Raw genomic sequence first — 26,557 nt, 5'->3', positions numbered from 1 at the left:
TCCCATTTTTTTAAAGAATGAATTTACCTCTTCTTTATATGTAATTTATGATAAAATAAATTCTATAACTTATTTTGTCAATTGGCTTTTAAAGAGATGTGAAGGAACCCTAATCAGTTTAAAAGCTTTAGGTTGCCAACTCCTGCCCAAAGATAACTATTATCTCTGTAAAAAAAAAGATAATACTTAAATTCCATTCAAAATAAGATGTTGTATTTTGTAGATTAGAAAGCCAAACAGAATTGACAAAATAAGTAAGTGTCTACAAGTCATTTTTTTTCTTCTACTTAGTAACAACCGTTTTTTAATCTCCATATACACAAAATAAAGTACATAAATCTTTATTTCATTTCTTATTTTACAATTTTTTTTTCTATGGAGATAAACCTATCTTCCTTTTTAACTTATTTCTACATATCTACAGAATATCTGTAAAGGAACATATTTCCCCATTTTGTTTGTTTTTTGGCATAAATACTTTACCTACTTATGAAGTATATATATTGATTTTTTTTAAAAGAATTTACTTTCGTGTACAGTGTAAGTACCATATGCCTATAGAAAATGTTTCTTCTTTATTAGATTTCAACAACATAATTTAATTTCCTTTTTTATAAAATACATTCTGTAAGAGTAATTTAATTGAATATTTTATCGAATATCAAAAAATCATTGATTTCAAAACGAAGAAGTATGTAATTCAATAATACAAATTTACTATTTTAATATTCAAAAGTTAAATTTTTTAATTAAATTTTGTGTTGGAGCCATTATGATGGAGCTTGAATGTTATTAAAAAGATCCAAATTTGATCTAGGTGTTCAAAATGACTTGAAAGGTTATTAAAAAGATAGATTGAATATTTCTGAGGCTTTTTTTTTTGTAAAGATTTGGTTCAAACTTTTTGATGTTTAGGTCATATTAAATAATCTTAAGTGGAAAATGAAAGCCAAATGAAAGGAGGCTGCTGCTCTAGTTCGTGCAGTTCACACCAATATCGTAAACATGCTCTAAGTCAGTAATCGGACTGTCTGGAGGGATATGAACGGCTTGAAGCTGGAAATAACATCGAAGAAAAACTTCAAAGTGGTCAAATAACCAAATTAACTCAAGAAACCACCTCAGAGGCCTTTGAAGATAACCTAAGAATAAACATGACTGAACTGTCCAAGAAAAAAAAAATTCGAAGTCTAAAGTGTCAAAACAATTATTGTTAGAAAGTCCTTAGGGATTTAAAAACGACCTTTACATAGTCAGGTCCAAAATACACGCGTCTTCAGCCCTTCTAAACGCATCCAAAATGATCTTTACTGATGATCATCTTAGTAACAGGAAAAATATTTATATATTTACTTTTATATCTTAAGTATCCTGATACTGGAGATAGGTTTATTAATTAGCCTGCAATTATCGGGGTCCTAAGATCTTTTGAGATTTTTTAATAAGTATCCAAAAGTTATATATCTAAATTTTTTCTAACTGTCTAAGTATAGTCTTTAATGGCTTAAAATCAACATCTATTACTATAATTATTGTATTTAATAGCCTATAATAAAGTTTGTTAAAACATTGGACATGGAATTGGTATTATTTAAAAAAAAAGTATTTCAATATTTACATCGATAAAAGTGAATTTATTTATTTCCATGTAGGTTTTCTATTACTGTATCAATGCACTTACTATGTAACTCGATATAATTAATAAAAAAATCTGTCGTTTTATATAATTTGCTTAATCGTATATATTTGGCAAGTGTATTTATAAAGATTGAACGATACCACTTACAGGTATTCATTGATTATCATATTTGTTTCTTGGAGATAATGTTGAATTACAGTAAAGAAGAAAAATTAAAGATGAACTATAGAAACTCCAAATAAAAAATTGCTTAATGCTTACTCTTAAACAATAAAGATATACTTTATATTAAATCATAAAACATAACGATTTGATAAATAAAAAACAACCATAATTTAAATTATAATAACAAATAATTATGTTTTTTCTGTAATTTATTTGAAATTAATATCAATAAAGAAAATACCTATATTGTTTTAGTTATTTTTTTAGCTAAACAATCTTTTTGAAAAACACTTGTCAACCAATTTTTGTATATGGATATAGATGTAGTTTTTCCCCCTCAAGAAACATGAAAATGATTTCTATAGACAGTAATTTTTACTTTTGTGGGATACAAATGTATTTTTTAGAACTTTTTATTTCATATCATATACATAGCCTTAAAAAGTATTAATAAAAGACAAAAACATAATTTATTGTTTGTAGATACATGTTTCAAAATTTAAAAAAAAACCTAACAAATGTTGTTGTATCTTTGTTTGAATAAAAGAAAATACTTTCTTAATACAATAATTTAATGTCTAATAAATTTGTCATTTTTGGTCACAATAGTAAAATCATGATTTGTTATAAAAGGGAGAAATAAAAGATTGTAAATCTTTAAATAAGCACCTTAAGAAATGAAATATGTTAAATATTATGTGGTAAAAGTAATTTTATGCTTTTCGATATAAAATTAATCAGGAATAGACAATCTCAATCCTAAAGGAAAACAAAGTTAATACTTTGTAAACTAAACTAATAATTTTTATAAATTGAAACTAAATATCAAATTTGATCCCAAATTTGGTACGCAACCAAAAGCTAAAAATTATGTATATCTTACATTATTAAATGTAAATTATCTAGTATTAAAATAATATCAATTACATTTAAAAATGTAAATAAAACATATTTTAGTCTTAATCTATTTATATCAACCAATTTCCATAATATTACTTTCGTTATGGTAAAGTTTCTCTTAGTGAAATTTTTTTATATCTATTTCCACAAAATAATATATAAAAATATGAAAGGAGAGATTCCAAAGGCAGAGGTTTAGTTACCTCTGTTTTAAAATATAAAGTAACCTTTTATTAAAATTACATTAAATGAAGAATGATACTGATAGGCGTCTAAATCCCGAATGTTAGCGCTTATTCTCCAATCAGCTGATATTTTTGCTGATATTTCATCTTCAATTAAATGAAATACCGTTTTGTAAATAAGTACTTAAAAAAAGACATTAGTATATAAAATTTCCATGGAACTATGAATATATAAATAAAAATGACGCAAATAATAGTTTTTAAAAATTCATAAATATAAAGAAATAATTAAATAAAAATTAGGTGTTTCAATTGTTTCAAATTTTTTGCGTCGAGATGTTAAATTATCCGAAAAAATCAAATTTCGTAACTTTTTAAGTATTTGCCTTACAATAATTGAATGATTTTGAGTAAAAAAGGTGGTCTTTTAATTTTTTACAGTAATCATTCTTTTTTTAAACTTTCTCTTCAGAAAATACATTTTAAATTGTTTTTATAAAAGTTCTTTTTATAACAAAAAAATATTCAGTTAGTTTGTTCAAATTCTATTTTCTAAATATTACATTTTCATATCTATGGATCAAATAATATTATATTAATAATCATCAATATTTTTACTATTTAGAAATACAAGTACTCTACTATTCTTTTATAGTCATCTACATTTTTATCAGTTTTGGTACAATTTATACAAAAATTACCTTGAATAAGGAATAAAATTTCAAAAATAATTAATCCTATTTTGTTGCTGTTTCCATTTTTTTTTTGGTAGAGGTTCATTTTTTTTGTTTTTTCTTATAAATTTAATCCAATCTAACTAATTAAGTCCACGAGTATTGAAAAAGACGATGTTTATAATGTTGTTAGAAATCCATTAGAAGGTCTTCAAAAGCATTGAAATAATTTTAGTTATTTGTATGTTTCCTTTTAAACTTCCTCCAATTATTGCACCATTCTTGGGTTATGGAAGTCATGTTTGATACACAAGTCTGCAAAATAAAATGAATGATTATTGATGAGTTCTCTAAATTGTTGAAAAAATAAAAGTTAATGAGTTCAGTGTTATACAGTCAAACGAATTAATTTTATCTCATATTTAGCTAGAGGTTGTAGTCATTCAAGAACCTAATTAAGCTTCAACAATTTTTTAAATCCTACTTGAAACAAAAGTTTTAAAATCCTTGATTTAATTAGTTCTACATTTTCAAATCTTTAAAGCTTCATGTTGCCAATTATAAACATATAACCAATGAATTATCTATACAGTTTTTTATATAAATAATTGAGTTTATGTGTGTCCTAGGAGGCTGAAACTTTGTATGTGTTCCCTTATTAAACCTAGTCAGGCTTAGACACAGTTGCTTTTTTTATGAGGGGGGTCATATAAGGGGGTTCTATGCCCGAACGACATTTTTTTTTTTTTTTTTGAAGCTAAAGAAGCTAGATAAGGGTTTAAAATATAAATCTAAAAGTGGCTGGCGTTTCACAAACCAACTATACGAATTAGTATTCTATCTAAATTCAAAATCAAAAAAGTTATTTGCATAAAAAAAAATCCGGTAAAAAATGGCAGTTTCGTTTATTTTTAGGAGCAAAAAAATGTATTTCCCATGGATTACTGGATTTGTAATAATACATTTCATTTAATAGGCAGGCTCTATTTTATAATGCTCGCCCACACCAAAGGGTGTCTATGCATTCCCACTCCTTTCTTAGGCCGAGTAACGCCAGCTTACCCTTTTTCTAGTTAACCATAATAATATGATTCTTTTGTACTATTTCTAGTGTTAAAAACGTAAAAAGTGCTAAAACTACTTTTTTTTTACTTACAAATATAGTTTTAGAGATGGTACAAGGAAGAATTGATGAATTAAAGAAAACAGGAACATGTATAGTCATTTACTTAAATATGAAGAATTCTAATTTCTTGCTAACAATAAAAAAATATCAGTTTTTATCAAAAAAAAAAAAAAAAAAAAAAAAAAAAAAAAGATAGACACCAGCAATGATAAAATACGTCATATTTTATAGTTTTGCCTTCTAACAAGATAAAAATTCAAACCAGGTGACTAAAAATGTGCATAATGTTTATGATCCCGATAATTTAACAGCCAATCCCGCGCCATTTTGGTTACTTTGTTTCTTTTTCGGCAATTTTGATGTCCGAGATTTACCACACTCTTAAATGCAAATTGTCGAAAATGTCCATCAAATACTGGAAATTGTAAGGTCTGACCGTAATGTAAGTATTGTTTTGATTGCCTTAGAGATAAACCTTTATCATTTTTTTTTTTGCATATTAATAAAAATAATTCAAAATAATGGATTTTTATGAATTTCCTTTTACTACTCCTCTTATATAAGTAGGTGTTCATATATTTATATAGAAGTATGAATAAATAGATTACATAAAATATTTTTTTTGTGTTAAAGAGAATAGGGGAAGATTTAATAACACACCTTCATAATATAAAAGATCCAAAAGAGAAATGAAGAAAAATATAGTATATATTAATCCCTAATGGAAGTAGAACTATAACACTGTATAAATGGTTTACTTTCATTTATTTAATAATCATTTAGACAAGTTAGAGAAATAATTATTTATTAATCGTGGTTTTGAGACTCTGTCAAAGACTGAACTTTTTTTTCAGTTCGGTCAAAAGTTATTAGACCAATATTTTGATGCAAACAAAAGACCAAGTCATTTGGTCCCAATATAAAAATATATTTTTTCGGTCTTAATATTTAGAGCCATTTTCTCACTAATATTGACCTATGAGTTGTATATTATAGAGTATTTTATTCAACACATTCATTTTCTAATTACAATAACATATTTTGCTGATGTTCATAATTTTGAAGCTCACATGTAAACGATGCATTTATAGTATCAGTGTGGACCGAATTTTAAATTTGACCGATCCAATTGCAGTTTTTTCTAAGACTAACCATATCGAATTTTTTTTGAGACCAGCCCAGGCCGAAATTCTCAAAAAGACAGAATTAGTTCGTTCCACTCATAGTTATAACCAAAAACCCAACACTAATTTATACCTTGTACTGTGAGTAAGTATTTCGGAGGGATATTTTAAAATGTAAAAATTCCTTTGAATTTAATGTTTCCAATGAGAACAAATAAAAAATTCCAAATATGCAGTATTTTTTAAAGTTTTTGATTATTCAATTATATTTGAATGGCTTAAAAAGAAACGATTATTGGAATAATAAAACTGAGAAATACTCGTAAAAGCAAATTAAATTTTAGCAATTACACAATTTAACTGATTTTTTTATATTATTTTATGTATAATTCTACTTAGTACTTGACGAGCTGATCCTAAAATCTGTAATTAATTTTTTCTTTTCAACGAATTTGTTTTTCAATTTGGATTTTTAAAGTACTTTAAACCATTTAATTTAATTATGTTTATGCTTCACGTAACACGTAAATACCCTTCGTAGATGATTAGGGCTATGTATTTGTGTTTTAAAGTTCTTAGAGCATAATCATAATTCAGATACTATGAACTATGGTTTTAATTAATATTTTATATTTCTGGCTTATTTTAAAGAAAAATACACAACCCTGTCCGAAACTTTGACTTGTATTATTGTACATTAGATGAATCTTAGTCAAAAGACGCGATAACAATGAACTGAAAAAAAGATGAAAATAGTGCATATATAGAATTTCAGACGAATCGGAATTAGTGATAAGAAGAAAAAAACATTCTTCATTGATATAAACGACGCATTTTTCCCTTATAGTCTCTTTATTCACATCTATTTAGCATATGTTGACAGTTACTCACCAAAGTTTCAGCCATTTTGGATGCACAGTTGTTATGTAACTGTCGTTTTAGCGAGTTAATGTGAGTACGTTTGTACAAAAAAATCTGCCTTTTTCAACATACCTAGTCTCCTTCTAACTCTAAGCACTTCTCCCAACAAAGTTACAGAGATGGGTGCATCGCTTGGAGAATTGTGCGGACTTACAAGGAGACTTTAAAAAAAAAAAAATACAAAATTCAGAATTTTTTTTTCTCAAATACACTCACGTCTCACTCACTCAAACGACTGTTTTATAATAAATACGGTTCCAAAATGAATGACACTTTGGTGGAGCTACTGAAAATCAGATTCTAAATAGATGTGACTAGCTTTTAATTACGAGTGGCGACATCTCCACGTTGAGGTGAGCAACTTTTTAAACCACCCCCGTATATGAATATAAAAGAATATTAAAAATAGGCTTTTACATTGATTAGTCTTTCCTCCAATACATTCAATTATAGTTATGTGCTTTTCTAAACAAAATTTACAATACATACAGCCTTCCCCCCCCCCCTCTCCCCATCTACTCTTCCCCTCTTACAACAAAGTATCATTATCATTTTGGTTTACATAAGCATGTATAAACATGACATAAGATACTTTATTTTAAGGGGGAAATTGTATAAGTTTCATACATTACAACTCATCACTTTCTGTCCTAAAAATATTTTGTCCTGTCATGAAAAAAGTATATATATATTTATTAATAAACTCTAAGCACTTCGGTCATTTTCTAAAAGAAAAAATGAGTATAATTATTTTTTGTTATGAATTGATAAAGAAACAAAGTACGACACACGCAACATACTCAAGCTAATACCATATATAAAGAAATTAACTTGATATTCTTAAGTTGCTTTTTTTAATGACAAAAAGCTTTAATTAACTATTTCTTAATTATGTATATTTTTTTGCATTATGGACATGTATACAGACTTAAATGGAGTATCACATAAAAATAATTTCTCTATAACTCATAACATCACTAAAGGGCGTATATATAGCAGTTTAAGTGTTGTATCTCTCAAGCCTTCTCCAAAAAGATAATAAAGTCCGCAAATTTTATAGTAGTTAGCCATTTAAACGATTTTGTATGTACACAGCTTAACAAGATTTAGTTCAAACAAATCAATGTTCAGTACTTATATAATTATAGATAACTAGAATTTTTAATTCTAAGCAAATAAAAAGAAAGAGATACAGGGGCCTCAATATCTGGCCAATTTGCATCTTCTAAGACTGATATTTGAGATCCTTGTTAGCATATCCTTCAATTGTTTTGTTAATGACTTCAAATTCCTTTATACTTGAGAAAAATGACCTTAACGGAGACTGGTCATTGATGGTGTGTACATTATCGATGAGCTCCGCGTTCTTGACCTTCCTAGAGTCCTCTTGTGAGTCTGCTTACGGTGCATCTTTGTCCCTTCTCTGTGAACTGAATCTCCGGTACCTTCGAGTATAGTTCTTTGATTGTGACAAAATTAGACTGAATGTATGTGTTTCATTTGTTCAAGGCGCGGATTTAATCTTCGAACCCTACTTCATGTGTATTTATTTATATATTCATAAGATATTGTCACGTTTTAAACATCATGGAATATTAAAAAAAGTAATTGAATAGTTAATAATAACTGTTATAACTAAATTTACAAATATAACCTATTTATAATGTAATATCATAACTATATTTTAATAAATAAACATTGCAAATATACCAAAATAATTGTTTACATAGAACTATACTAATATAGACCAATATATATGCACCAACAGTTATTTTATTATTATTCATCGGAGTCTTGTTTTATTTACATTCTAATTTTCTTTTCATTTACCGAGCTAACGTAAAATATTCTTGCGTGTCACATAATAAACTTGCTCATATATAATCCACTAAAACAGGTTTTTGTCCATTTCAAGAATTTGAATAATGGTTTATGTACATTTTATTAAAATGTTCCTTCTTTTATATAACATATCCCTATGATTGTATTATGCAATATTAAGTCATGGACTAATATCCAATTGGGCTGAATAAATGAGTTATTCATACTTCATAGTCTTTTTAACGTTGGTATGTGGAAACATAGATTGATTAGCTGTAAAATGATACTGTTCAGCAGATAAAGTTTATAGTGATATCAAGGTCTAGATTTATTTAAAATGTTATTATTTGGTAATTGATCTTGAATAAAAAATCATGATGATATTTGATGGCCTATGTTGTAACGTTCAAACTTTTGAGTATGTAATAAAATAATAAGGAAAATTGTCTTTGTTTTAAAACCATCAATTCTACAAAAAAACAAAACCACCTTCTTCCAAAAACAAAAAAGTATATTGCACGCATTTGTAATTTCATGTGCATTGCTTTCATTGACATTTTAATTAAAAATATATTTTTAGTCTAAAAATTATCTAAATTTTTATATCAAATTTTGTATCAGAACCTATACAAAAGTATTATTATCGAGCTAACACTAAATTTATAATTTTTGTTTTACAATCAACCATATTTTTGATAGTTAAATTATTTTTATAACACACTACGACAATATTTTTTAAAATTTCTTACAAAAAACAATGACCCTCAAAATATTGATTTTTTAAAAAATGATAAGCATTTCAAGCATGAAAATTAATATTTTTTCTGTTCATATTATTCACCTATGTCCCCATATGAAGCATTGAAATACTTTATTTGTATTTGTGCCAGTTTTTTAATATTCATCATATAGATATATTTTTATTTCTGAGTATAACAGCGTATTCAATTAATTGGAGGTATTTTTAAGTATGAGAAAATTAAATATTTAAATAATTATTGTTGGTCAAGGTTGCTACTAATATCTTGTTTTTGACATATTTACATCCCTGGAACCCTTTTTCCAAAAACTCCACAGTCCACACTCATATATATAGAAAAATTAGAATCACGTAAAAGATTTAAACGAAATTGTACGTTGATTATTATAGTTTTATGTCTTATGACCGCTATGTCAAAAAAAAATACAGATTAACAATGATATTTTGAAAAATGTTTTGGGATGAAACCATCTTAGCTTTCATGTGGCTTAACTAGATTAGCTACAAGCATATACCAAAAGAGGAATATAATATACAATAATTTCACACGGTATCTAGCAAAGATATATTACTCTGATGTCGATCCTGAATTATACTTTAAGCCTAACAAATCCGCATTGTTACCCTCTGTCATTCATAAGGACATCCACTTATACCTTGATGTTTCCTCTATAAAAATGATAGAATAATGAAAACAGCTTTGGAAAATTGAAGAAAAACCTTGTTCAATTTGCCGCCTTTCATATTTTTTACAACATTATTGATAACTTAGTTGAACAATATATGTGTTTTACCATTTTATGTCTTTATTCATTATATATTTCACAACCTTTCTTCTGAGAAACATAAAAAAATATCAAAAAAATGTTTGTAGATTGCAAATTCTTCAAATTTGAGAGTTTATCATTAGTAAGGAATTGCTCACAATTTAACAAGAGCTTATTTGAATTCATTCTATTAATGTTCAGAAGACTGATAAGGGGAAATAAGCAGGAAAAAAATGACATCCGATAAAGAACATTGTTACGCCGAGATTAAAATTATTTCTTCCTATGTTGCAAATTCAAATGTTATCATCCGACTAGAAGCATTATGTTGTCTCTCTTGACATTTTGTATTACATTCTGTCAGATGTATTTTTTTACACTCACCGGAATTAGGATCTTTTTATCATTTATATCTATTATGTTTGCTCATCCATTTAACATCCTTTTGTAAGATTGAACAACAAGTATATTGAAAAGAAATAAAATCTACAAATATTCGCGATTGGTTCATTTTTTATCAAAATATTATAGCCTAAATTGAAGTATGTAGGAGAGTATATATGAATACATATTGATAATATACCAAACTGAAATATATGTACAAAGTTGTTAACTATTAAACTAATGTTTAACAAAAGGAATTATATCTATATATTGTGTACAAATTGTAACTTGTATAACCAGATTGTACAATTTAAAATGTGTACGTTTCATTTCATTTTGTTTATTTCAATAAAAGTCATTTTAAATAACAACTATTCAGTGATACTATCACTTGATTTTAATTTCTTAAATAATGCATTTATTATTTAGTTTGTAGTTACATAAGTGGGTATTTGAATATAATGTGCCACATAATACCATTATCGTTAGAAGTGTTAGAACATGCCTAGGACTGATTTCTCTTCCCTCCTTTTTTATCGATCATATCTTTTTTACCATTCAATGGTCCTAAAGACCGATACTTCACTCCTACAGTTTTGGGTTCTAAATATTTTTGAAGGAACTCTTCCCTCATATCTAATATAAAAACGAAGACAATAATAAATTTTAGCTAGGACGTATAATAATAAGTTTTAACCACACACTTCCTACCTTAAACTTAAGCTATTTGGTCTCTTGAAAGAGGTTATGTTGAACATTTGAAAGGACATAGTTAATAATTACGTCATTGCAGCTGTTATTGTTACCATTAAAGACCGAAAAGGATCGGTCCTAGGACTAACAAATTTTATTAAGATCGGACTGATAAGACTCTTTAGTTTGTTTTTTAAACAGATCTAATTAATTAATAATATTGACAAAAAAATCTCAAAGGTAGTATCATAAACTTTAATCAGCAATTAAACAAGCTTCATAATCTTTTTTTTTCCAATGATAACACACACATTTAAACTTGATTTTTTGAAACCCATATCAGATAGATATGTCTCAATTTACTAAATTGGATTGGAGAGGACCGGGGGGTTTAAAAGGAAAATTATTAGTCGCAAAGATGTAAAATATAATAAAAATATATGTTATATTATAGTTATGTATTTTGCAAAGATCTAAATAATGTTGGTTTTTCTCAAATAAATACGGTTCCAATACACTGCTTAAATAAATATCAACAATTTATCATTCTTACATCACACCAAATTTGATGGAACCAGTTCTAGCATAATTATTCATAGAGTTATATGTGTTCTAAGAATTTTGCCAATTTCATATCATTTTTTTTAAATTTTAGAAGTTGAATCATTAAATTGATTTTTATAAATTGCAAAACTAAATATTCAAAATCTTAATTAAAATTCGCTTAATTGTATAAAATATTCTGTAGAACATTTTTTGCCAATATTTATTTCAACGGCATACGGCTTACTACTCCACTACTTGATAGTAACTGACTGTATTTTCAAGCAAACTTTATAATTTTACCTTTAAAATGAAATCACGCCTACCACGCTTCTATTTCTACAACTTTATTGCAATGAGTTATAAAAAAGGAAATTATGATGCTTCACCATGTAAATGAACTATCAAAATATTGTTACATTATTCACATTGAACAATTATTGTAACCTCTTCATTTAAAATTATTAATCACCATAATAGTTTGCAATTTGTTTATTTATTTATTTTTAAACTCAATTTTTACATAAGATATACATATTTGTAAATTGTTTAATTTATATTGATTAGTGTATTTTAGATACTTTTTGATTTTCAAAAATAAAGTACATACATTTTTGGTAATCATTAACCAATAATTATAAATTATTAACTCTCAATTGTGTTAGTTAGGAGATGTGACCTTAATGATGATGTATAATTCTTATTTATTCATCATCATTTAGGAATGACTTTAATATGTTTTCATGTGCTGAAACGATAGCTCATATAATATATAATTCCATTATATAATCTTTTTTCTACCTATGATGGTATAACTTTTTAATAGATTAAAAAAATAAGTTTAAATAAAAAGCAAGTTACATCATAATGTAACTAATATTAATGAAATTATTAAAGCTTTCACTACTTAGCTTGAGTACTTTGAAAACCAAGTTTTAATTTTTTAAGAGCAAGTATTTACTTGTTTACTGCGTGCTATGTTACTTATTCAATATAAATTCCTAGTTTAGCTTTATTTTACAAAAAAAATTCTTGTTCATTCTTTACATATATGACCGGAACGGACCAATAGACATTTAATTTATAAATTTTTTCTACATTTTAATTTTTAAACTTTGAGAATGTTCCATTTAAAAATAATGAGATTCTACGATTTATAATCGTCTTCTGTTTGTAGAAGCAAATATGTCCTTATATTCTATTTTTGGAAAAACTTATGAAAACTTTTGTAAATATATACAGAGTGGAACACAAAACTTTCTCTTACATTTAATCAGGATTTCATTCCCGTATTTTTTAATAACAAGGTTTCATTACGCAACCCAACAACAGTTCAAACAAAATTTAACAATACTTGTTTCATTCCATGTTTCTAAGTGTAAAAATATGCGAACAAAAGAGGCCCATCACCTTCGTATCGGTTTCACTACCGGGAAGGGTAGAACTGCTAAACATATAATCAAAATTTGAATTTGCGCCAGCTCATATAAAGGGCTCATACACGGCTTTCATCATCAAAAGATGGGCATTTTAAATAAAAAAATATATAGCTAAATATAGTATTTTTTAACATATCATAAATTAATTGGTTTTGAGTTGTCTTTTTCCATAAAATTTATTCATACTATTGCAAATTTTTGTTCCCATCTCTGTACATATAGATTATTTTTGATTTGCCACTAAACCATTCTGAAACTCGAAGTTGTTAGGCATAACTCCAATACAAAAATAAGTAAACTATTAAAGTCTGTAGCCTTGAGTATAAAAAACAACAACTATTGAATTAAGAATTGCTTAATTCTTTATTCATATTGATTTTTATAAGAATAAATAATTTTTTAAATATTATTTATTCGGAAATCATTCTTGTGTGGGGGAAAGAGGGCTAAAACATTTATTTTCTACTAATATACTATACTCCTCCATACAAATAATTTAATGATTTTTAGAATAACTAATAAAAGCTTATACCTATAAGTTAGTATTATATTTTGTGTGGCAATTTCCACTTTGTAAGTGGTAAATAATGTTGCATATAAATGATTGGATTTTATTATGTATTTTTATAAAAGAAAAAATCGAAATAGGAAATGAAAATGATGTTTGTGACAATGAGAAAAAAAAATTTTTTTCCTCATTTATTTATAAATTTAAATGTTATTTTTTCTTTTTTAATTATTTTACCTATTGAAAAAAGTTTTTTTCATTTAAAATTCGAGTTTAATTTTTTTTTTTTTTGCTATTCTTCTTTTTCATTGTTACACACTTCTACATAAATATTTCATGAGTATTATTTTTACGAGCATTAATAATATTATACATATGTTTTTAACACCTATAGTAAATAAATTACATTGAAAGTAGGTAGAACAATAAAATCTTCACATTGTTTTTCATCAAGTCCTAACGTGTAAACATTTGGGTTTTTTTAACACTTAACAAAAAAATTATATTAAATTTTTTTTTATAATGATTTATCTTAACAAAATATTCCAGATCAACTTTCTTTCTCATCTATTTTTCAAAAAAAAAAAAAAAAAAATCAAATTGTAATTCAAAGCATATACACAAGACTTAAATTAGATGAAAGACATTAATGTGTTCACTACTTTATAAGATTGAATTCGATATTAATATTTATAAAAACTTATAGATCCCGTCTATCTACACCATTCACTAACTAAAATTGTTACTTTTAGTAAGATTTGAAGAAATGTATTCAATACAGGTTGATACCAGTTCATTTCTCCGAATTTTAGAAGAAATTTTAACCCTTGTGCAAATTATAATGAAGTCTCGTAATTAAATTATGATAATTGTGTATTATTGGAACTTAATATTTATTTAATTGAAACATGGGTAATTTTTGTCTGCTCTATACAATTATTAATAAATTTACTTAATAATAAATACCACTTCGAGTAACTATGAATAGAAGTATATAAATATCCCTTAGTGTTCACACATTACTATTTTCATTAAATAGGATTACTTATATATGTACATTGGAAGCGGTCCAACTATGTTTTTTTCCTACTATACATACATTTTATGAGAAAACTGTCCTTACAATTAATATAATTGCCTAAAGTACAAAGATTTTTTTTTAATTTTAGAGAAACGTAAGTAAAAGAAGATTTTTTTATAATTATCAGGTATGTAATATATGCTTATATAAATTTGGAAACAATTTTTATTACCACCAACAATTGTGCTGCCTTAATTGTATTTATTCATTGTATGTCTTTTTAAGAGGAGCATAAATATGTTAAAAATAAAAATCCAAGCCTTACATGATATTTTACATTTTCATGACAATAACTGAATTAGATTTAATTTAGTTAACATAAGTGCCGATAATTTAAAAATGGTTTCTTTAACAATTTATCTGTCGTTGGTACGGCCCCTCTTAAATTTGCACTGTGAGATATTCAATCTTCAGAAAAAAGATCTTAAGATATCAGTTGTAAGAACATAATATGTCTCTATGTATTAAAACAGATTTATTACAATTCACAATTTTTATACGTGTTCGTTTTTAAAGATTGTTTTGAACAATTTGACATTGACCCTCAAAACGAAATTACACCAGGAAAAAATTGTATATACTTTATTACTTGTCATTCTATAGCTTGAAATGACCGAACATTTGACATCATAGTTCTTCATCTTTAACCCTTTACTGCTCAAATTATAATTTATTTTTCAAAATAAAAATTATATATATGTTTTTTTTTTAAATTTGGATGTATTGTATTCATTATGTGTGTATATATATATATCTGTATTCCAAAAACTATTTTATTTGAAGTGTTTCTCAAATTTGAACCCAATTCTATTGGATAAGATTTAAATAACATCAACAACTGAAAATTTTAAAGCTCGTAATATTATTTAATAATAGTTATAAGCACTTTTAAAGGTTTATATTAAGTATCGAAAGTGTATACAACTTATAGAAAATATTACTGGTTGAATTAAACATTTTTTGAAGCCTTTAAATGTATTAAATTGAATATGCAGAATTTAATTCATTAAATAGTAAAAGGTTGTAGAACAATTTGACTTTAACTTTTTTAAACATAGAAAAACTAAATTTGAGTTGAAAAATGAGAAAAGATCTAATTTGACATGAAATTACTTTATTTATCTTTTTGTTAGAAGATGGGGAAATCCGTTTTATATAAGAAAAATATAAAAAAGTAATATAGTTTAAAAATACATTGAGTGCATGTGTCTTACAAATGATGGTGTCACTAACTTACAAAAACGCGTCACTGGCCAAGACTGATGAATATTTTTATTAGTATTTATATATAGATACAATTTAAAATCGCACCCTTTGGGTAACTATGGCCCTATAATAAGCGTGCATGCTGATTTAAAAAATATATAACATATAACCTCTTTTGAGTAATACTGTATAAAGATCTTTAAAGTTCATATTTTTACTCAAGTTTCGTGTTCCTTTCATATATGATTCTGTCCAAGAATTTGAATGGGAAGCATAGATTAACGGTTTAAATAGGAAAATTAATACTTAGAAAATACTTTTATGATTGTGCCATTGGATGAATAGATTGTAAGGAATAATTTGATGGACAAGAAGGACTGTGTCCTTGGTCTATTTTAGGAAGATACAAATTATTTTATGCATACTTTATCCCTTATTTTCATATTATATTTATGTATGTTTTTGACGACAACTAACCTAGATTTTGATAGTAAATGTCCAAATATTACAAATGTATACATGAAATATAATTATCATTTGTCATAAATCTTTTATATCCTTATAAAAATAAGACGTGGCCAAAATATAAATGTACGATATATTGTGTCTTAGTGTTGTTCGTTTAGTTTTTTAGTTTACACATTACATATTGTTAGTAATATTTATAGAACTAATTTAAGTTTTAGATTCGCATAAAATATTTTAATTTGATCTGGAAGAAAATTGCTGAGTGGAAAATTGTTCATCATCTACTCAAAATTTCAAGTTGAATAATACTGCAGTGTTTATATATCAATTAAATAGCTTAGTAAACGACAGACAACTTTTGGCAGTAACAATTTTCATTCACGACATATTTCCTGCAGCCAAATCTAAAAATAATTTTTTTACGTAAGATTAGGTGCAGACATTATTATAATCCAATAACAAATAAAACAACCAAAACAGTCATTTCAATGATTTTGAAATTTGAAGATCTAGTAATTTGATTAACTACATACATATATAAAGTTATTTTATTTGTTTACCGAATGTTTACTTTTAATTAAATGTTTTATAAAGTCAAATTGAATAAAAAGTTACAAAAATACCATTAATTTTAAACCTATTTTGGTCAATAAGATATCTTAAATGAATATACAGTGATTATATTGATATATTCATAGTTTCTCAGATTTATCATCATCTCGTCCCTTTATAAAGAAAAAATTATAACATGGATATTTTATTCAGATGTTAGAAGATAGGGGAACTAAAATTGGCTTGTTGATAGCTAATAAAGAAAGGAAAAATGTATAAAAAGCTGTGGATCTAAGGACTTTCGAATAAAGTCATGTTTATTTTAAGACCAGAAAATCTACGATTCGAGAGGAGAGTTTTTGACTAAGGTGGTTCCATTAAGTTCCCAATTAGGTTTATACCTTGCAAAATTATCTAACTTATAACCTTCGAGTTAAAATTACCCCTTTTGGGTGTTCTTGTATTGTTGAAAATATGTGCGAGTAGTTATTTTACCGCGAACTTATTCGGCACCGATAATTTTGCTATTGGTAATTTTGGCTTGAGGAGATTTTGCAAAATGACATATTTGCCGCCTTTTTATCTATTAATATTATTGGTTCGAATTTTACTGTGGTATCTGGATCAGATTATTATATCCTAATTACATTAATAAATTGCTAGGTGAACAAAAACAAAGGAAAAGAGTTATAAAATAATATATGAAAAATCACGGTTATGGTATGATGAGTCAATTTCGAAAGGACTCATTGACATATGGCACATTAATTAATCATAGTCGTCGTTTTAGTTAAGGCTTGAAGAAATGGAGAAACTTTATCAATAGAAATAAAGGAATATTTCTTGATGACTCACAATTTTGTGCAAAATATTTATTTTTCTTTCATGCCGAGTAGCCTCATATTTCTCTACCATATCTACTTTTACTATCAAGTGTATTAAATAACTAACAAAGGTCCATTTCTTTTCTTGCATCAACTTCACTTAGTGTTCTTACCACCAAAGTATCTTATCAGGACAAACTACTATAGATGATCTCTATCCCAGATAGTCGGTAAAATAATCATACTGGACCATCTCTTAGTCATTGATCTCCTGTTTATATATCTTGGATTTACTCTCGCACTCTCCAGAAACCTATTTTTCCTTATGGAACTTTTTCTCTTCCGATCATACTCAATCAAGAGCTTCCTCTTGTCAACTTTGGTTAGAAAATTGTACATTAAAAAAAATATTACCTCCGTACGAAACTTTGTCTTCATTACTCTTCTGTTGATAATAATATAAAATTACAACCAAAAATTAATATTGGAGCTTTATAGATGTATATAGTTCATATGAATTTATCAACAAGAATTTAACATCAAAAGTGATGGTTTGAGTGTATACCCCAGCCCTTCCACCAAAAAGAGAAAGAAAAAAGGCTCGAAAAGAATAAAACTAAAGGCTGATAATGCTTTTAGCGGGGAAATAAAAAAGAAATCAATTTTTAGATCAGATAAACAAGAAAAAAGATAGAGTTGGCTTTAAAGCCTCAGTCAGAGATATAATCAGAGGGCTTGATATGATTCTATACTATTCCTTATTTTAGATGACGTACAGAGTGGTTACAAACTTATCAACTATGGGTATGGTGGAACTTCGGAAGAGAGAACATGTTCCTTTTGTAAACAATACCTGAGGACATTTCAACATTTTTTGTTCGAGTGTACTAATATAGCCATTATAATGTACCTATTGATAAAGATTTTTTTGTTCCAAGTTTAGATTGAGACTTGAATTAAATAGCCTTTATATTTTTATAGCGGCTCATTTCAAGAGGAAATTAATTACATTACTGTGAAGGTACAATTTCTGATTTATAGCTTTAGATGCACAAAAACATCATTGCTTACGGATTTACTGTAACTTTGTAAAATATTGTATTTATATGACCAAAAATTAAAATTAATTTTGTTATAAAATAATAAGTGGGAATGTAGTTGTACCGTATTTCTTTCACAAAAAATTGAACCTTAATCTGTATAGTGTATTGTTTTAAAAAAAATATATTATAATAGCCTAAATACTTTGAACCTATAAACACTTTTATATTCAACGAGATTAAACATATCCTTTTTTCAATTTCTTCTTAAATATATTTATTCATTTGTGTTTTTCTTTACATTAAATCTCATTGATTTTTAATAAATATGATTGCTTCATATTTTCGTTTTATTCCAAAATCGTTTCTAATGTACATACATACTTATGTAAAAAAGAACATTGGATGAGTCTTATCCCATTATTTCCATAACATAGAACTTTCAAAACTACAATATACATTAATCTAAAACTATATTTAACATATACATATAATCTAAAAACCTTTTTTGTAAAGGAGTATTTGAAAAATATAAAGTACATATAAATAGGTTTATAAGAAAATAGCATTAGCTTATTTGCCATTGACATCAAATTAAAAAAGAATTGCAAGGATTTCCACTAAATTATTCAACTGTAAAATTTATTTTAAAATATAAATAAATAAATGTTCAATTATTGGAAAGTCTTTTATTTATCTTCTCTATTCTTTAATAGACATACACATGTTCAAAATGTATGCCTTTTGTAGATATATGTAAATAACCTTAATATATGTCACTATCAATATATTTAAATCGTGTCATGTGTGGGTTCATTTGTATATTGATACTAATTTTTTTTTAAATTACTGATTATTTTCATAGTTGAATTATTGACGAAATTTGACTGGTCAATTTGGTATATCCGTACTGAGTACATTCAAAGAGATTGAAAAAAAAAAAAAAAAATACAAGATAATTTTTTTTACTTCATTACAACAAAATCAATGTCTTTTTTTTAATATGATAAGGGTTACTGATTTTGTAAGTAATGGGTGTCAATAAGAGAGATTATATATCTTTCATTGTTTATAAGCACAACTGGTGTAAAGTTTATGCAATTGTGAGAGACATATTTAATTAGACATGTGTGAAAGAGAGTTATTTCTAGTTTGGGTAAAAACAGCGCCTAAAAGGAAGGCATTTATATTAATAAAGCAATGGTTTTGGTTTTGTTTTTGTCGAGAAGGACTCATTTTAAACAACGAGGTTATGCAGATAAAGCTCAGTGCAACATACATAACATGAGGTTTAGTAACGAGCGTGTGTCGTTAAAGCTCAATGCGTCATATTAAAAAAAAAAGTAGATTAGTATATATCATTCAAACAAAAATCATCGACGCTTCATAACCTGAGCAATGCCGTGTGCGTCCGCTAGTAACAAATATGAGAACTATGTCATGAGATCTAATATTTCAGGTTTCTTCTCAAATTTAATTATTTTAAATATTTTAGTAAATAATTTTATTAGTTAATTCATTTGAACCACCTTGCAATGAGAAAAAAGCAAGAAGTCATTGCCAATCAAATGTATATATATATGCATCTATTCAATGCCAATAATATATGAGGTAAATATTATTTTAACTCATTTGTAGCCTCAAAACATAATTATTTAGTAGATGTGTTCTTCTTTATAGTTAAGAATGAATAATTACAGGTTCTAAAAATATAACAATTTAACACTTTTTCTGTCGTTTCAACTTCAAATATTATATTTAAAACAAATATTTTAGCCAGAAAAAATTGAATTTGGGAGATTTTCGGCCAAAGCCCAATTTGCTTTCCCTTCCCTGAAAAATGTTAAAAACTTTTCTATAGTAGCGAAGATGACCAGGTAGATCCCTAATGTGTACAAAGAAGTAATCAGTATTTAATTATGAGAGAGCTGATGGGGAGTTCCTAAACTAAGCCATGTTAGGTAATGATCTTGTTTGATCCTAATGTCAAATAAATGACTATTTTGATCTTTTCATACTTTAACCATGTATTTTTGGTTGTTGAGCAACACCTTTGTTGACTCAACCAAAAAATTAATAATTATTAAATATAAATTAATTTTCTTAATATGAATTAAATTCAGAAAGTTAGAATATGTATTTTTTTAATTACTATGTAGTAAGTAAAATTTCAAAGTAATCAAATACTTAATTAAATTGTAATAAAATGGTGTATTTTATTACAAACTATATAATCACACAAAAGTATTTTTTACTGAAGAATTAATAACAAAGACATCCAATAAATATTTTGTGTATTTTCTTTGAAAGAAGCCTTTAGATTGTTTAGGGTATGAAATCCCATATTAGAGATTTAGTACTCTTTCTTGTCGCACAAACAAAGTGTATGAACATAATACAAAGCACTCTTTCTCTAAACACTTGTATATATAATAAGATAAACACTTTAGAAAGGGTATTTGTACGAACAATGTAGATTTATGTTCAAGACTCTCTGAATGTTTATCTCATTAAATATACATAAAATGGATATCTCTTCTTTAATTCTCTTTTTGTTTCCTCATTCAGGATATACAGGACTCGAAGATAAGATAAAAATTCGCCCCCCCCCTCCTTTGGGTCGCCCTACAACCAAATATCATAGTCATATAATTTTTTTTAAATTTTGCATAATAAATAGACAAGAACCATTCATACAGTCTAATTTTGTAACAAATAAGAACTATACTCAGAGCTGCCAAAGATTCAGTTCCCAGAGGATAAACGAGATGCGCTGTACTTGCTTTTAATTAATAATCAAGGACAAATCAGCAACTGTGGCATATGTAACACCACCAGGCTGACAATAAGTTACGTCCAGGAAACCACGAAGAAACTGGAGAATTCGAAGAAATACCAGATGACTATTTTAAGGCCTGAAAGGTGACAGGATGATCTGAGAAATTGAAAAGGTATGAAACATCCTTTGTCGGTCCCCAATATATACTTGGAAGTGATTGAGCAGACTGTGGTCCCCGGATCACCCAGGTAACCAGAAGCCACCCCTGAGTGTGGCAGCAGGACTCAGCCCTGCCATGTGTCCAACAAGTCCATGCCTGTCTTGAGGAGAACTGCTACGACCTTGTGAACAAGGACGAGAAAGGGAGCTGATTTTATCTTCGAGCACTATAAGTTATTTTCTTCAAATTCTTAAAGACAACTTGTTTAATTCAATTTTATTCTTATTATTTTAGAGTGATAGCTGTGTCTCATCATATGAGAAAAAAATATACTGTTTGTAGATTAAAGGATTTTATGGTTGGTGAATAATTAGAATGTGATAAAAATGGTAGAATTCCTTTTACATACATAAATTAATCAGATTAAAATATAAAATTTATTTTCTTTGAAACAAGACAATCTCTTAGATTCATTGTTACTCAAATAATTACAATTTTAATCAGCAAAGAATGACTTAAATTACTTTAAAAATGAGAAAATAGAAAGAGAGTTATGCATATTATCAATTCGAATAATTATAAATCCAAGAATTCATAGATATATTGTATAAAATTAAATAAAAAATACCTATAACAAATATTTATTGATAAAACAATTCGGCAAAACAAATTTTTAAATTCACTATTTAATTCTAGTAGTACTTGACGAGTTGATCACAAATCTGTGTTTATTATTATTTATTTTTTTGTATCAGATCTGGTATTTGTGGATTTTTTTATTTGTATTTATTATGTATAATTACACTTTCTCTATTTTAAAGGCAAAAAAATCAATAATTCATATAAATATTAGTTTAATTGTATTTGCATAATTATTAGTTTATATTGTATACGGGATTACATGTTGTATGTAATCATTTAATCTGAGGAAATACAATTTAAAGGTTAAAAAGAAACCACATTGTGAAAAAATACTCAGGGTTTCAATGGTGAAGGTCATCATAAAAATGGAAGGCCGATCCATTAAAGCACGAAACGGAAAAAAAAGCTTTTTTTTTAATCCGAAAACTTGGCGAAAAAGCGGTCGGTGAGCAGTTCCACGGTGTACAATACCGTAAAAAGCTGAAGGAAATTCCCTCAAAAATATTGAGTGACCCTTGTTCACTCAACAAGAAAAATAATTGTTGAGTTTTGCTCCGTTCACAAACCCTTAAAATGATCTAAGGAATCATGGAAACCTAATATTGTATATCTTGGACGAGAAGAAATTTACCGTGGATCCTGTGTACAAAAGGCAAAATGATTGAGTCGTATGTTTTGGAAAAGTCAACTGCAACCTCCTTGAAGTGTCCACCACCCAACATCTGTCCTGAGTAATGATGCTAGGCATTGTTTCATCTGAAGATCACAAAATGAAGCCAATTTGGTTCCCCGTTGGATATATATTGTCTATCAAGGACTACTTATTTTACAATATTTTTAGTAAGATATAACACACGGCGTTACCTCACTTACACAAAATATCCTATATATTTTGATATCGATTTTTACGAATATATAATATTATATAGTAATACAGTATTGAATAATAACTATGTAAGATTTCAATATATATATATATATATAATTCATTCTAAAAATTCTAGATAAATAAGTTATCCTGATAAATTTCAAGAGTTTTTTTTTAGTTAAAGGTTGTGCAATTCAATAAAAGTAACAATGTTTACAACTTTATATTAAAAAACGAAATTAACTTTGTTAATTAATAAGATGCAAGTTCAAAGGAAAGAGGAATGAATAGAAAAATAAGAATGAAAAAGCTTTGTTCTGTAAGTCAAAATCATTTAAAGAATAAAAATAGGGAATGAATAGATAGTATTTAAATTGTTTTTTTTAAATCTCTTGTAAGGAAATAAATTGACTTATAAAGATATATGTATACAATATCTATTATTCGACGATTATTTGCTTTATCCTCCCAAATTAGAAAGAAGATAAATGTTTATGTCAGATGTCCCATTCCCTTTTTTCGTTACTTATTATATGTAGATAATATAAACAAATACATTTAACAAGGAATGTGTATTTCCCGGGAAATTGTCTTGAACGGGATCCCGGGAAACAAGTTTTTAAATTAAGGGATTTCAAGAAATAGCTGGATCCTGTTAATTAATAATAAATTCTTTGAAATTTAATTGTTTATTTTCTATTTCAAGAAAGAAAATAATGTATTGTCTCAAATCTTATTTCGCTTTATTTATATAATTGTAAATATTTATGTTGGGGTTGTTGTTTTTTTAGAACCTCCGGTTCCTTTTTTTGTTCTGTTACTCCAACTGAACTTAAAGAAAACTTACATAGTAAGTAATGAACGAATTAACTTTTGATGGAGCTGGCAGTTTAATAATTTTGAAATGCACAATCCTACCCTTGTGGTTAAAAGTCAACTTGTGCAGAGATAGAATCCATGTAACTCTTTTTTTATAAAAATACGAAACAACTAAAATGCTACATTAGAAACATATAATACTAAAAATAAAATATAATTAAATAAAGGTTATAATATACTATAAAATAATTGAATGTAATATTTCCCAGTGATTTTCTGTAGGTGTTACCCCGAGAAATCCCGGGATCTTGAGGAAGAACCCCTACACATTAAAAATAAAATATATTGATCAAATAATTCACTGATCCCTGAGATGTTGTGTTTATATATGTTCCCCATCTTTTTTTTATTTTATTTAGGGTAATACTACATTCAACATGGATGTTTAACAATAGTAAAATACTTATTTGTATTTTTTAAATAATGTCAATAATTATCTAATATATAGATAGTTATTGACATCAGAGGCTTATAAAATTAGATAATTTAATTTGGAAACTTTCCCAATGAAGTAGACCTAATTTTGACAACTTATGACTTGTTACTTTTATTGCTGCATGGTAGAACTTTATTTCTTATGTTTCCAACATATATTTATATTTAAGTACTTTCTACGATAACAATTTCAGGAAAAAATAAAATTCAAATTTAGTGAAAACGTGAGTTCTTAGTAAGATAATTGTAAATTATTTTCTAATTAACTGAGATATACCAATTCTAAAGCATTAATTATTTTATTAGTGGAGTAGAACCTATGTATATACATTTCAAAACCATCTTTTTTCTCCATTTACAACGGACTAAAAGCAACAGTGACTTTAAAGAATTAGTTTCGTAGTTGTTAACGTATTTTGTCTTTTTCTCACTAAAAAGGAAGGGGTTGCAAATTAGTAAAAAAAAGAACGTTGATAATTTAGGCCTAGGATCGACTCATCCCTCTAAGTTTAATAATTAATATATTAATAAAATTTGTCAAAATATCTATTTTCGTTGTTCTAGATACAATTAGTCGCAACCGTCCTATGGTTTATGATTCTTATAGAATTATCATTTAAAAGTAAAATATAAAATGACGGAGGAAATGATACAAATCTACAGCTACATTGAATTTATACCTAGTATAAAAGATATGTTCTATATAGTAAAAAAGGAAATTAACTTCTTAGAAATTAAATAATAATAACAATAACTCAAGATAAGAAAATCCACTCTTCAGTTTGGCAATTAAAAAAAAATTGGAAAAGAATAAATACACATAATTTTCATCACTGGTTATAATCAACTTAAATTAAGTAAATTTGAGTTTAATTGATCAACGTTGAGCATTGTAACTCATTATATTTTGGTGGAAATAGTATTAAAATTAGTATTTTAATGCATTCAGTTCATCAAACTCAAATCTTGCCATGTTGCAAATGTTAATTTTCGAAGGAAACCTTGAGTTATGTACTGTACACATTTCAATGGCACAACATCATTTTATGATGATAATAAATTAAGCTGCATTTTGTTGTCAACTCTTGTTCTCATTTTACTTCTTATCTTATTATTGGCCAAATTAATCTGTGTTTTCTAATTTATCTTCTAGCATATCTCTTAAGTTTGTTAAATAAATATATTATATATACTTTTCTTTATTAATAATTTTTATATTAACTTTTAAAAGAAAATAGTGGGAAACATTAATGAATGCTATTTAATAATATGTTTCTAAGTAATCCTAGATTACCATACAGGTCAGATTATCTTTTCTGTATTATGTTATTATTTTATGTTATATTTTGTAAATAATTTCATCTTCATAATCTAGCATTTAAAAAAGCCACTAAATTAGATATTTTTTATTTTCAAATGACATGACTTTGAGCTTACATGAGGTATAAAACATACAAGTATATCAATCTACCCATTTCATAATGAAGAAAAATTCTGTTGAAAAACTCATAATAAATTAAATTGTCAAGAACAAGTAAACCAAGATATTTATCTCTGACAATTTTTAATTAAGTTAAAAGGGTTATAATTTTTTTCCCGAACAACATACACATTTTGTCTGTGAAAGGTCAGTATTAAATCTCAACAGTCTATTTTTGACTTATGCTCCAATATACTTAAGGGATTAGAGTGAATCTTTTATTTTTTACTTTTGTGGTTTTAGGCGCATATTCCATATATTAGAGACATACAAAAGACGTATACACAAGTAAAAATTCAATATTTTAAGATCTTGGACCCAAAAATTTAATAATAATAAAAAAAATCAAAAAACATAAAGGACAGAATGAATGTAACTTGATATTTACATATAAATTTATACAAGAACATCTTTTTAAAGTTGGATAAGATAATGTATATATAGTAAAGTGACAATAAAATCTTTTTTTTTTTTGAAAAGTAAGTAGCTTAGGT

At 26.5% G+C, this 26,557-nt stretch overlaps 1 protein-coding gene across 5 annotated transcripts in view; it reads right to left on the bottom strand.

The window, feature by feature from the left end:
* LOC121129161 (neuronal acetylcholine receptor subunit alpha-7) overlaps nt 1-26,557 on the bottom strand; it is a 131,473-nt gene that overhangs the window by 32,398 nt on the left and 72,518 nt on the right. For all 5 annotated transcript variants that reach the window (XM_071893339.1, XM_040724843.2, XM_071893336.1 and 2 more), the window contains exon 2: nt 3,591-3,878. In XM_071893339.1, the coding sequence (XP_071749440.1) occupies nt 3,591-3,669 (79 nt within the window). In that variant the 5' untranslated portion in view covers nt 3,670-3,878. The remainder of the gene's footprint in view (nt 1-3,590; nt 3,879-26,557) is intronic.

The sequence above is a fragment of the Lepeophtheirus salmonis genome, chromosome 14 (assembly GCF_016086655.4).
Source record: "Lepeophtheirus salmonis chromosome 14, UVic_Lsal_1.4, whole genome shotgun sequence".
In the NCBI taxonomy this organism is placed as follows: Eukaryota; Metazoa; Arthropoda; class Copepoda; order Siphonostomatoida; family Caligidae; genus Lepeophtheirus; species Lepeophtheirus salmonis.
The sequence above is the reverse complement of the archived record's forward strand: the minus strand, read 5'-3'. Positions and strand labels throughout refer to the sequence as shown.